The 13,375-nt window shown below is 35.9% G+C and overlaps 1 protein-coding gene across 1 annotated transcript; it reads left to right on the top strand.

Annotated features, from left to right (window-relative positions):
- Positions 1–381: 381 nt before the first annotated feature.
- Positions 382–5,982, top strand: LOC5565694 (neuronal acetylcholine receptor subunit beta-3). Its single transcript, XM_001650001.2, has 6 exons — positions 382–582; positions 648–805; positions 4,611–4,765; positions 4,831–5,225; positions 5,295–5,447; positions 5,508–5,982. Exons 1-6 carry the CDS (start codon positions 534–536, stop codon positions 5,909–5,911), a joined length of 1,314 nt encoding a protein of 437 aa, XP_001650051.2. The 5' UTR covers positions 382–533; the 3' UTR covers positions 5,912–5,982.
- Positions 5,983–13,375: the final 7,393 nt, after the last annotated feature.

Here is a 13,375-nt window from a genome sequence, read left to right as displayed (position 1 = left end):
CTAGTTGATCAAAGTTATCTTTCTATTTGTGTATAGAGTATCAATGAGAATTCTTCTTCTTATTGGTATTAACTTCCACTTCCACAGTACATAATTAACTGAGAGCTTTCTTTGCCAAAGTTGCCATTTTTGCATTCGTTTATCGTGAGGCAGTTACGATGATACTCTATGCCTAGGGAAGTCAAGGAAACTTCCATTACGAAAAGATCCTTGATCGACCGGGAATCGAACCCAGACACCATCAGCGTGGCTTTGCTTTGTTGCCGCGGACTCTAACCGCGGACTCGGTTAAGGAAGACCCCATGAGACAGAGAGGTTAAAAATCATTCGTTATCAATCAAAGAGGCGCCAACATCCAAAAAGCTTATCCAGTTGGCTAGACGGTATCCCATTACAGGGGAGTATTTGCTCATGTGAATGATCTCTATGCTAAGCCATTCGGTTTTCATCGATCATTGCTTTCGGAACAGTTTCGGGACAGATTTCAAGTTTGTGTGTGGACTAGTGATTTCGTTAATTACCTTGAAACAAAAATGAAACTGTTTATTATTTTATTGGCGATGCAAAATATAAATGAAATAGGTGCATGAATTGAATAGTGAATTTAATGCATTGCAGTGTTCTAACAAATCGTATACATTTTCTAGTTTCGCTCGTGAACTGCGGACTTGAGCCGAGTGCACCGGATGCCATCCTCAGGAAGAAATTGTTGTGTGGACAGTATGATAACTCAGAACGCCCAGTTAAAAAATATTCCGACCCCGTGATCGTCAGTATGCATTTAGTGTTGCAGAATTTCGATATTGTGAGTTTTATTTTAAATCTTTCGAAGGAGCATTTCAATTAAACCTTTTTTTTATCGATAAAAGGTAGAGCTGATTCCCCTTTACTGGTTAGTGGAAAAAGTTGTATAGAATTAATGGATGGAGATTTTAATAGTTATGCTTGAAATATCAAAAAACCGTTCAATCCAATGCTACCATGCACAAATCAATGTATCGTCGTCGGGGGTGTGAATAGGTCCAAAACGCATTCCATTCATTTCTTAAATCTAAGTATATGTGTTAGGCAACACTATCATGCTAATTTGGTAAAACTAACTTAAGCATTTATTAACATTTTATTAACAACATATTACATTTCAATTGCCTTCAGAATTTTTACAGGTGAATTAATGTTACCTGTTTATAAGAGAGAAAAAAAACGCTTTAAACTAACTTAACCTAACTAAACCTACATACATTACGCATTTAGGCGGACCATAAGCCAACCAGATAAAAACGGGACAAATAAAAAACAAAAACGGGACATTTTTAAAAGCCATAAATTATGGGATTGTGCTACTTTTCCCCGATTAAACCGGCCCGTTAAACCGAAGCCATTTCCCCGAATGACCCGTTCCCTTGTAAAGCAATGCAGCTCAAAAAAGTGCAACAATAGTCTTTTTGCAATTTCTCATCGTAATAGGCTGTTTTTCATCACGTCAATCTGTCATGAAACGGCCTACTTTCCTGCACTGAAGTATGCAGTGCGGGAATAGACATTACCTAACTGAAACCAGTGCTGTAATGATTCATTACGCAACGCTTTTTCATTACGCAACTGTTTTGAGTTGCGTAATGAATCATAACACAACACTTTTTCAGAAATTGAAAAACAATGGTGAATGCATTCCGATATAATTTCTGATACCCTCAAGTGGTCTTCTACGAAATTGCAAAAAATGTTGTACGTAACTCGTTGCAGAACTCGATTTTTACAGCACTTGTCGTTATTATCCTACTCGGCAAGCCTCGTAGAATAAATTTACGACTCGTGCTGTAAAAATCATCATTCTGCAACTTGTTCCGTAAACTACTATTACCAGAGCAAGCGAAAAAAGCTATGTGTATTACACACTCAACCTGTTCGGTAAAAATAACTGGGTTTTTGAACTACCGAAAAAGTCAGTAAACTAAAAAAAAAAGTTAGAAATCGAAAAACAGAGATTTTTCACTGAAATTTTGCAGAGCGCTTTCTTTTTATATCATATATTGATAAAAAATAAAACATGGTGAAATTTGCTTTTCAATTACGCGTGGCGACAGTTTTCATTTTGCTGACTTTTTCGGTAGTTCCAAAACCCAGTAAAATTTTACCGACCCCAGTAATTTAATCTAAGTGTTTACCAAATTTTGATATGGACATACAAAAGTGATATTAACTTAGAGATATAAGATATAAAAGATCCGAAAATAATATCTAAAATTTACTCCTGGAATACTATTAGCTTACCTTCCCAGACAACCAAAATGTACATATAACGAAATCACCTGGAGGCTCTATATGTGCAAAATATAACTTAAAAGATGTTGCGAAACGGCCTTCTACGTACAAAAGTGGAGGCGATATGCGTGCATATATTATGTGATGAATAATAACATACAATGCGAGTGTATACATATTCTACCGAAGTAACCTGCAATATTATGCGACTTAACTTATGATAACAAATGATGATTTGACAGCTGCTACGGATTGATCCGACTTACTTTGTACGTGTGTACGGGACGAAACAAAATGTACAAATGAACTCAGAAAAGAAGTGTTTTATGCGAGGAAACTCATCAATCTGACGAGTTTATCTACGGTGTTTAGCGAGTTTGATGTAATTAGTATGAATAAACGAGTTGTAACGTGAACTTTCATGCGATTTCTGGTTGTCTGGGTTATTTAGCTTTTATAAGATCTCACCAATATCAGCGAGCTATTCCTTAGATCTTCCAACATCAAATTTAGCTATGGCTCAGAAGTTCCTGGAATAAAATTTTGATATTATCTTCAGATCTTTTATCTCTTATGTCAATCAAATCAATATCTCAATTTAATGGTCAGAACTTTGCTTCTGCTCGGATAGTGAGATAGTGTTGAGTTAGAAAGATCGATAAGCTACCAAGGAAGGAGATATTTGATCATTCTCGACTAAATACATATTGCCAAAAACACATATTGTTCATCACCTTGAAATGCGAAAGGTTATGAGAATTATGAGTGTTAGAAGTTTTCGGAGAACTTAGCTATTCGGGGAAGCGGGGTTTTCGGAGAACTAGCATTCTGAGACCTGGCGTTGGGAGAACGACATTCGGAAAACCGGTATTCGAGGGAAACTAGCAGAACCAGATTATGCAATTCCAAGCTACATGTCTGTATGATTCAAGAAAAATCACTCAAGAATCTTGAAGCGCATTCTTTGATTTCCGAGAAGCAGCGTTTTTTTTTAAAAAATCGTTACATTTTTAAATTTTTCCAATTCACACGGAAATTTTTCTAAAATTTCATTACTTTATTGAAATATCCCCATTTTAAACAGTTTATCCAATCAATTGCAAAGTAAACACATAGTTGTTCTTTTTCATTTTAGGTATTATAGAATAATTATCTTATGAAGATCCGTATTTTGGAAATCCACCAAATTTGGCATAAATATGAGTAAAGAAACGCAACAAGTTATGCAGAAGCATGTACGGATCAAGTTTGACTCTGTTTGAGAAACTAATAATTGCTTGGAAAATAGATGGGTAAGACAATAAACTCTGAAATATTTCTAAAAACTGTTTGTTATGTTGTTACTTTTATTGTTTTACTGGTGTTGAAAATTATGTGCCAATTCTCCATTTCCTAAAATACGGGACAATTCGAGCATTTTCCATGAAACGACGGGACAGCCCGTCGGGGGGATGAAAACGGTACTGTCCCGTTAAATACGGTACGTATGGTCAGCCTATTAACATTACGCATTAATCGTGGCAATAGAAGATCGCAACGATTTTTGTCTGAAATTAATAATTTTATTTGACATCTGTTCCAATGTTTCAACTTTAGATGTTCTTTGTAACTCATTAGTACTATACCAGGGAGGAAGCTTCAGTATCATTTTCAAAATTTTATGCTGAATCCTCTGCAATGCTTTCTTTTATTACAACAGCTAGCCCATATTGGTACAGCATGGCTGGCCTGAAAATTTGTTTGAAAATCAAAAGCTTGTTCTTAAGACACAGTTTTATTTAATTTTCTATTAATAAGGGGATAGAGACAATTTACATATTTGTTACATTTGACTTGAATGTCCTCAATGTGATTTTTGAAAGTTAAATACTTATCTAGCATGAGCCCTAGATACTTAACTTCATCTGACCAATTTATGGAACCCCTCTCATCGTGACAACATGTCTACTTGAAGGTTTCAAATAAAGAGCTTTTGGTTTGTGTGGGAATATTATTAGTTGAGTTTTGGAAGCATTAGGAGAAACCTTTAATTTATGCAAGTATGAAGAAAACATATCCAAACTTTTTTGCAATGTACTACAGATGACAAGCAGGCTTCGGTTTTTGAGGTCCCTGAGGTAAATCAGGTAAGTCAGATGTGGAAATATTGTATAATATTGGTCCCAAAATGCTGCCTTGGGGAACACCAGCTCTTACAGGAAGTCTTACAGACCTGGAGTTCTGATAATTAACCTGAAGTGTAAAATTTGACATATAGCTTTTAATTATTCTAACAGCTATTTTGCCCATAATTTCATAAGAAACACGTTCATAATGCAGTATACTGTATTCGATTTCTTCGCTAGGATGACGATCGCCAAAAGCTATTCATCAACGTTTGGATTCGCTTGTCGTGGAAGGATCAATTCTTGACTTGGGATCCTAGAGAGCACAATGGACTGAAGGATCTCATGGTTGATTCCAAGGATATTTGGCTACCGGACATGATGCCTTATGCGGCGTAATATACTTATTATTTATTGATTTTACGGCGACAGAACTAAAATTTAACAATCTTTTGAACAGGTACTACAGCAACAATCTGGATGTGTCTTGTACGTCTCCCAAGTGCAGCGTGCTTTCCGACGGCGAGGTGAGGTGTATTCCCGCCTGCGACTACCATTCGCTCTGTGAGACAGATTTCCGTAATTGGCCTTTCGATCGAATGAACTGCACGATTCGCTTTGGAATGTGGGCGGAATATTCAAACGAGGTGGATTTCACAGCTGATGGAATGTCGTTCATTTCAAACCAAACCAACAGTCACAACGAGTGGCTTATTGTGGCGACAAATTTCACAAAGCATGAAACAGATACCACTGATGGTAATGATACTACGAAATATCCTTCGGTGGTTTACAATTTCGTTCTGGAGCGACATTCTGGGGTTCATTGTGCAATTATTCTGACACCAGCTTTTGGTAAGACAGTGAGATCTACTGGTGTGAAATCAATGTCACATAATCCTAATTGAATGATATATTTTTCAGTTATGATATCCCTCAATCTTATTTCGTTATGGATCAATTTCTGTACCATTGAAAGATTGATTATGCTTTCTATAAGCGTGTTCATCCATTTCCTCTTCATAGTGAACATGTATTGGCAGGTTCCTTACAACGGTTCTACAGTTCCAGTTTTCCGTATACCACTCCCAAATTCGATTACAACACGACTCTATTTTTTTTTTTATTCATTTTCAGTGATATTTTTCCGCGACTCGCTGATCATTACTGCAAGTCTCCTAATATTGACGGTTTTCATCAAGCATCTGTATCTTAGTGGGAAGAAGGTTCCGATGGTTTTGAGCAGTACTGTAGCAGTCCTTACAGGAAACCAGCTTGGAAAATGGTTTTTCAACCTGGAGAGCACAACTGGTTTGGAAGTTGAGCCATTGGAAGAAAATCGACCGAACGAAGAATCTCCAGATGAATCCACGAGGGACACTGCCATTCTTGTTGGAGAACAAACGGACGGAAATGCGGACAAACCTTCAAAATTGGGTGATGAAATGAAGGTCTTTGCTATGGTTCTCGATAGATTGTTGTTTATAGTCGGTTTAGTGTCCTATACACTAATGATTGTTACTCTTATTCCAAGAAACTAATTAATTTGATTTAACATTCGGGCTCTTAACGCCAAGAGTAGATAAAATAAATGATTGATAATATTAGATTACTCTGCGTTGTTAAGTTTGCATATAAATGATGATGGAAAAGATGAAGGTTCTTCTTCTTCTTCTTGGCATTACGCCCCCCAGAACCAGTTTCTCAGCTTAGTGTTCAATGAGCACTTCTACAGTTATTAACTGAGAGCTTTCTTTGCCAAAGTGCCATTTTCACATTCGTATATCGTGTGGCAGATACGAAGATACTTTATGCCCAGGGAAGTCAAGTGCTTTGTAGCCGCGGACTCTAACCACTTGGCTAAGGAAAGCCCCGAAAAGATGAAAATCAAATCAGTGGTTATATGTAGGCGATGGTCTTAAACGCTCGATCCTTCCTAAAATCGTGAAGAAAAGGCAATATCAATGAACTCGCGATTCTGTTATGAAAACTACATGGCAGGATCGGCAAAAAGAAATTAAAGAACGTTTACTTAAAAAAGAAACAACAATTTTGGAAAATTTCTCTATTGGACCCTGGCTCTAATTTTCTAATTTATCTTATTTCCGTCAGTCATCCGAAACAATGTTACAGTTCAAAAACTAATTGAGCGATATTCAAAACTGAAAAGCCAATAGATAGCTCTTTTTCAGTGGAAGAAATTCTGAAGCAAAGAAAGCACATTGGAAGATGAACTAAACACAAAAAGTTATGTATTCACTTTACACTTGATTTCTTATCATTACTTTTTTGATCCAGGTTCCTAATTGCAAGTAATTTACGTTTTTCATTATTTCCCATACGTTTTGACAGTTCTCCGACTACCATTCTTCCATGCGCTTGTGTTGAAAGTTTGAAAAATTTGAGAATCCAGCGTAGCGCGATCAGTGGGTGGAATACAAACAATTGTGTCGTCTCTCCGCGGCCAGTGAAAGAAACTGAATGTTCGAAAGGTTGTTGCCTGTACTTTTTGCAGCTGGCGCCAACTGTTAGGGGCGATCCATTAATTACGTAAGACAATTTTCGGGGTTTTTCAAACCCCCCTCCCCCCCTGGTAAGATTTTTTGTATGAAAATTTAAAATAAATTGTATGGCGCGTAAGAAATCTCAAACCCCCCTTCCCCCCATAAACCCTTACATAATTAATGGACAGCCCCTTAGCGGTTATGAACGAAATAAACAGTCGTTACCCTATTAAAAAAGTTCAATGTGTGCCCCTTAGCGGCGGTAGAGTGATTCTTAACGTTCAACGCTCCGTCATCATAATCATCGTCATCATCGAAACTTCAAAAGCAGTTTTTCTGTTCAAAACTAAAAATTATTCAATGAAAACGTGTTCACTGTGTTTTGGTTGGAGAATAGAATACAGTGAACACATTTTCTTGTGAATTTTCTTGATTTTGAACGAAAAAACAGCTTTTGAAAATTCTGAAATCAATGACGGATCCTGCCCCCTTAACCCCCTATTTACCATGGTAACTGCTAGAGTTTCATTGGTTTAAGACAAATTTGTGACAAACGCCAATGCTTATTTGATTCGTTTTTTTTTTTCTTTCTAAAGGGAGCCTAGGGGTTTAAACGATTCTAATTGTGGATTCTCTAAAAAAAAAAATCAGGAAAACCTGTATCAATATTTTGGCGAGGTCTCATACATTTTTTTCCAAAATTGTTCAAAATTGTGCTTTACACACTTTCCAAAATCATCCCAAAAATCCAACCTACAATTCATATAAAAATTACTATAGTGTTTTTTGTTGATGAAAGTTTTCTGCAGGGAATTTTACTGGATTTTATTCTGAGGATCTTCTAGAAGATTACTCTGGTTTGTTTTGTCATATTCTACTAGAAATTTTACTATTTTACTTACTTTAAATTCTTTCTTCCTTTAGTGATGAATTCTTCCTTTAGTCATGAATTCTCCAATAGATTTCTTCATATCGTCTACCACGATAGGTCATTGTATTTTTCAAACTATTTTACATATATTCCTACAGAATTTTGACCATTGTTTTCCCCAGAGCTTTGTTTTGATATTCTGCTATAGATGAATGGATTATAAAATACTATTTCAGAGAAGTGTTTTGGAACAACTTTGAAGAATCTTTCAGGAATTGGACATTCCAAGAAGGTCACAGTTCTTTTATGAGATTTTCTGGAAATCCATCTTCAAATTCAGTTTCTTCAAGAACTACTCGAAGACTTCAGGAATTGTTAAGAGATATTTTCAGGATTTTTTCTAGGAATAACCCATAAACATTTCCAGATATTTATATGCATGGGTTTCTATCCTGATATTTTTGTATGGAATTATCTTGGAATTCGCCTCCGGGAAATCTTGGAAAAAACACTGTTTTGTGAATTCTTCCAGGATTTTTTACATGAATTATGATCAAAAAGAAAACTGATGCAGAAACGTGTTTCGATGACATATGAAATTATTGAATTTGAAAATTTAATTATAACTTCCATTATAATTACAATTTCTTAAAAACATGGATCTTTGAATTTTTTATTTCTTGGAGCTTGATAAAGCGATTGTTTTTAGCGACGGGGTAAAACCGACCACCACGATTTTGGTACACATTTTTGTACCAGTTCCCTGTGATTCTAAAAATTATAATGTTCTATGAATCCTACATTGATAAACGTGGATAATAACTTTTAGGGTTAAGTAATTCAAAAATTTAGACAGTCGACTCACCACAACTCGATATTCTATAACTCGATGGATTTTTCGCTCCCTTTAGATTCCCATATATCATGCTCTCCATAAGTCGATATTTCTATAATTCGATATCTCCACTAGTCAATGTCACTTGGGAGGCAAATTTCCCTCCATAACTCGATATCCAGATAAAAATCCTTTTGATACATGGGAACATGGATCACTTCTGGTTTAGAAGTGAGCACAGACTTGCAAGTTGTGGTAAATGTTGAAAAAACATAAAAAAATGATTTTTTTTTGTAAAAAAAGTGATTTTTTTAGAATTTTAACAACACTTGTTGAAAAATGATTTTTTAAAATGCTATAGATTTGATTTTTTATACCAGTGATCATAAAACTATAGGGAATACAGAAATATGTTCTTATAATTTTATGTTTTTTTCTGTAACTCGATAATTCTATAAGTCGATGGTCCCTTGAATATCGAGTTAAGGAGAGTCGACTGTATTCGTATACGTCCATCCATATTTTGGAAAAATATGCTGATTTGGCTTGTATGTAGGTTGCATTGATATTTGTGCTACATCTATCTATATAAATAAAAATGGAATAGTGTTTGTATGTCACGAAATGGCTCGAGGACGGGTCAGCGGATTTCTTTGATTCTTTCACAGTTAGATTCTTAAAGTGTTCCGACGTGATTGTGTGTATAAACAATTCAGGATATACACGGTGAAAGTATGAAAAACGAGAGTGAAGTTTGGGATGGAAAGCACAGTTTTCTGTATGTGTGATAATGAGAAAATGTATGAGTTAGTGAAAGAAAGAGTGGATGAGTTAGTTAGAGAGTTTATAAGACGTAAAATTCCTATATTGACTCTTCCAGCTTCAGACTTGACAAAAACTCATCATTCGCATTCAAGGTTATTCTGCGGAGTAAATATTTAACTCAAAATTCATTACACAAATCTTCACACTATTTGACATTTCTTTGGACTTGGTTTGCTAAATCATGATATTTGATACATCGCAAATTAAGTTTTAGAACCGCAAACATATTTGCCACTTGCACCGAAGAACCAGTTATAAGGAATAAGCCAGTTTGTGTAAGGTCATCCAAGATCTCTTGAACTATTCTTCTTTTGACTTGATTTGTAAATTCATGAAGTTTGATATGTCGCAAGATAGAACCGCCTATATAATGACCACTTCCTCTGGAAAACAGGGTATCCAAAACAACCTGGCATGTTATCAAGTCATCCAAAAACGTTTGAATTACCTTTCTTTAGCTTTGATTTGGGAATTTATGAAGTTTGATGTTACCAGCTAGGTTTCAGAGCCAATTTAGTGGCCAATTCCTCCTGGGAACCGAGAACCCGGAACAATCCGACATGTGGTCAAGTCATTCAAATACCATTGAACCACCTTTAGACTTGACTTTAGACTTGAATTCATGAAAATTGGTATGTCGCAAGCCAGGTTTCAGATTCGCCAATATAATGGCCACTTTCACCAATTTATTTATTTATTTATTTTATTTATTTATTCACCGTCTTCGACATTATGTCGTACAGACTGAATAACTTAACTTATACAACATTATCCATAACAAACAACAAAATCAATTAACACCGTATTCACAAAACATACAAATCTTGAAAATCATTTTACATATTCATACTCATCACATAACAAGCCAATTAGATTCATATAACAATAAGCAGACATTTTATACAGGTTTCCAAGTTTCGTTCAATCGACATACAAACTCCCTAAACTTGATTCCTTTTGGCCAGGTAGATGAATTCATTGCCGTTGCTTTCAAACTCTTATTCAATCGAATCTTGAATGACACGTAGTCAAGCGTGTTAACATTTTTCCATTTTGGCAATAATTTAACAACGTCCAAGCAGCTAGACAACGGAATGCCAAGTTGTCGCGATATCATTAAGCTGATGTCGTCTTCGGTAGTGCATCTGTCTATATTAGTCAAATACAGAGCAAACACATCTTCGTCGAGCACCTCGGTAGTCGACTCTAGAGGGGGCCCAAAATTGAGTGGAACCGCGTCTTCCTGTAGGTTCTCCTTTCGCTTTGTGCTGCAGCCTATTTCATTAGTCCCCTCGAAAAGATTGAACGATGAGATGGGCGATGAACAGTGGTGCGTTGACGGGTAATCAGACTTCTGGGCGAGCTTTGCCAGTGTGCAGACAATATCTGCTACAGTGTTCTTCAGCTCGGTGACGTCATCCACAATAGTCCTCGGCGGCAAGTCGGCATCTGAGGCATCGGTATTAGTTGCCACATCTGTTGAACTTCTCTCCCTTATTCGACAATACACTTTCATGCAAGGGTTGCAGAGTAGACCTGTTCATATTTAAAAAAAAATGTCTGGAAATCTACCGGTCAAGCAGTATTCGGAATTCTCATGCTAAGAACAATGTCTGGTCAAATTTTCAGCTCATTCGATAAAGATTTCAGTATGCTTCAAGTTGAAAATGTGTTTTTGGGCTTATTTCAAGGTTTGAAAAATCATAACTAGCATGTGGAAAATCAAAGTCACTTGCTATTACCACTATTGGAAAGCTAATTCTATTCTGCTAAAGTTTGTCGAACACGCTAACAAGATTAAAGTGAGTTTTAACATTGTTTGATCCAAATTTGTACTCCGCTGTACCCATAAATTACAGTTTTCTCAATATACATGGTATATAAAACATGCATTGGTATCATTTTTTCAGGCCCTAGTCAACGGGAATCAAACATAATACATTTATTAATTCATTGATCATCAACAGATTACATGTTGCTAAAGGCAATAAATCATAATAAATGCCCAAAGATCGAGCACCGCATCGCAACCTGATGATAGTTAAATCAGGCATGACACATGTACCGGAAACGAATGAATTGAACAAGTTAGCATTGCTTTTTCTTTCCGAGTAATAATTGTTTTGATCGCATTTCACTGATCATTTAGAACGATTTGAAAACAATCATCATCATCGACCGAGAAAAAGCAGTGCTAACGTGTTCATTTTTTGTATTCATTGAAGCTCACGGTGATGCTCTTGGCTCACCCACAGTGGATTTACAAATGTGCTTCATAATTACCTATTTTTTACAATTTTTTTTCGTAAGATAAATGGTTACTTTGAACGGGATTGACTTTTAGATATGTATTGTCATCATGTCTGGAAATTAAAAATCCGAAATTTTCATGCAGGACATGAATTCCCGAAAAAAGAGATTTTCAAGAACCTCGAGATACAAACCTCAACCAAACTATATTAAAACTTGCTCCAATCATAAAATTGTGTTCTGCAAAAGTTTGTAGAATTGGATAAACTACTATGTAGAAGTATTTCCGATAAATTTTGATGTTTCGTACGGAAGTTATGATTTTTTGAAGCTTGAAAATAGCCCAAAAACACATAATTGATTTGAAGCACAACTAAATTTACTTTAAATTGAGTGAAATTTTGGCCAGAAGTTCATTTCGCAATGAAAAATCAAAGTATTGGTTGACTGGGGAGTTTCCAGACATTTTTGAAAATATGAATAGGTCTATTGCAGAGCCAAATGACGTTGCTCGATAAAGCACACACATCCGATTCGGTCAGTCCAACACATTCTGCGTGAAATGATTTCGCGCACATTCCTTCGCACACCGTAAACAAGTCTGTTTTTGCATCGATAGCAAGAGAACACTTTTCGCAGCAAGAATCCATTTTGCGCTATTAGAGGTGATCTGTCTCAACCGAAGTATTAAATCACAAAATAATTGACGGTAGATGCAATTTATCGATTGAACTCGTTCAAATCCGGTCACGGTCAATGGTTGTCACAAAAATCAACAACAATTCTTCAATTTTCGAGACTTGAAATCAACGGAATTTTGCGTCTGAAAAACACTCAAACAGCGGGTGGACAAACAACACGCACGCACACTAAGAGTCAATCCGGTATTCGGAACAACCCAGCATGTGGCCAAGTCATCCAAAACCTGTTGAACTGTTTTTATTTAGACTTGGTTTGCTAAATCACGAAGTTGATTTGTCGCAAGCCATGGACTCTAAATTAATGTGGTTACTGATTCATCAGTGGGATTACCTGAGTAGTCTCCGTGATGAATCCAAAATTACGATACATTTTAATCGTTGACCGCGGTTCCAAAAACTAAAAGAATTTTGTGATCGTTCTTGAAAATTCAACGTAAATTAATTAAAAAACGTATGGGAAATAATATTTTAATATTGAAAATTTCAATCAAATTAGACGTCAGGCTCGCATGAATGATGAATGCATCCCGGTAACACATAAAACAGGTTGTGTTCCACATAGGATGTAAAGCCAACGTAAGAAGATATTTAAAACTATTTTCCCAAACAACAGCTAATTAAAAACTGCGTACTGAATATTTTGTCCTAGATCAGCGCTGCGAATTGTATAGTGTGGAAGTTATGTGTATAAATACAGTAGTGGGCCAGTTATGCGTAGAAATTCAACAATGGGACAAATTGATTTGGCTTGCTTTTCATTGAGTTTGCGAAAAAAGTTTATTTTTGGTAAGGGTTTTCTCAAACTATACGTAAAAATAAACTGTTTGATGACAAAAAGTAAAAATGCACAAAAAGTAACATGGGACCTGTTAATTCTTGGTATATGACTGAGCTACGTGTAAGAGTGTTATAAACAAAACGTCGGTGTCTAAAACTGAAAAGGCAATAGATGTATTTTTTCAGTGGTAGTAAAAACGCAATCCTGAAGCAAAGCTTGATTTCTTATTTCTACTTTTTCG

Source organism: Aedes aegypti, chromosome 2 (assembly GCF_002204515.2).
Source record: "Aedes aegypti strain LVP_AGWG chromosome 2, AaegL5.0 Primary Assembly, whole genome shotgun sequence".
Taxonomy (NCBI): domain Eukaryota; kingdom Metazoa; phylum Arthropoda; class Insecta; order Diptera; family Culicidae; genus Aedes; species Aedes aegypti.
This window is presented reverse-complemented; position numbering and strand designations above follow the sequence as displayed.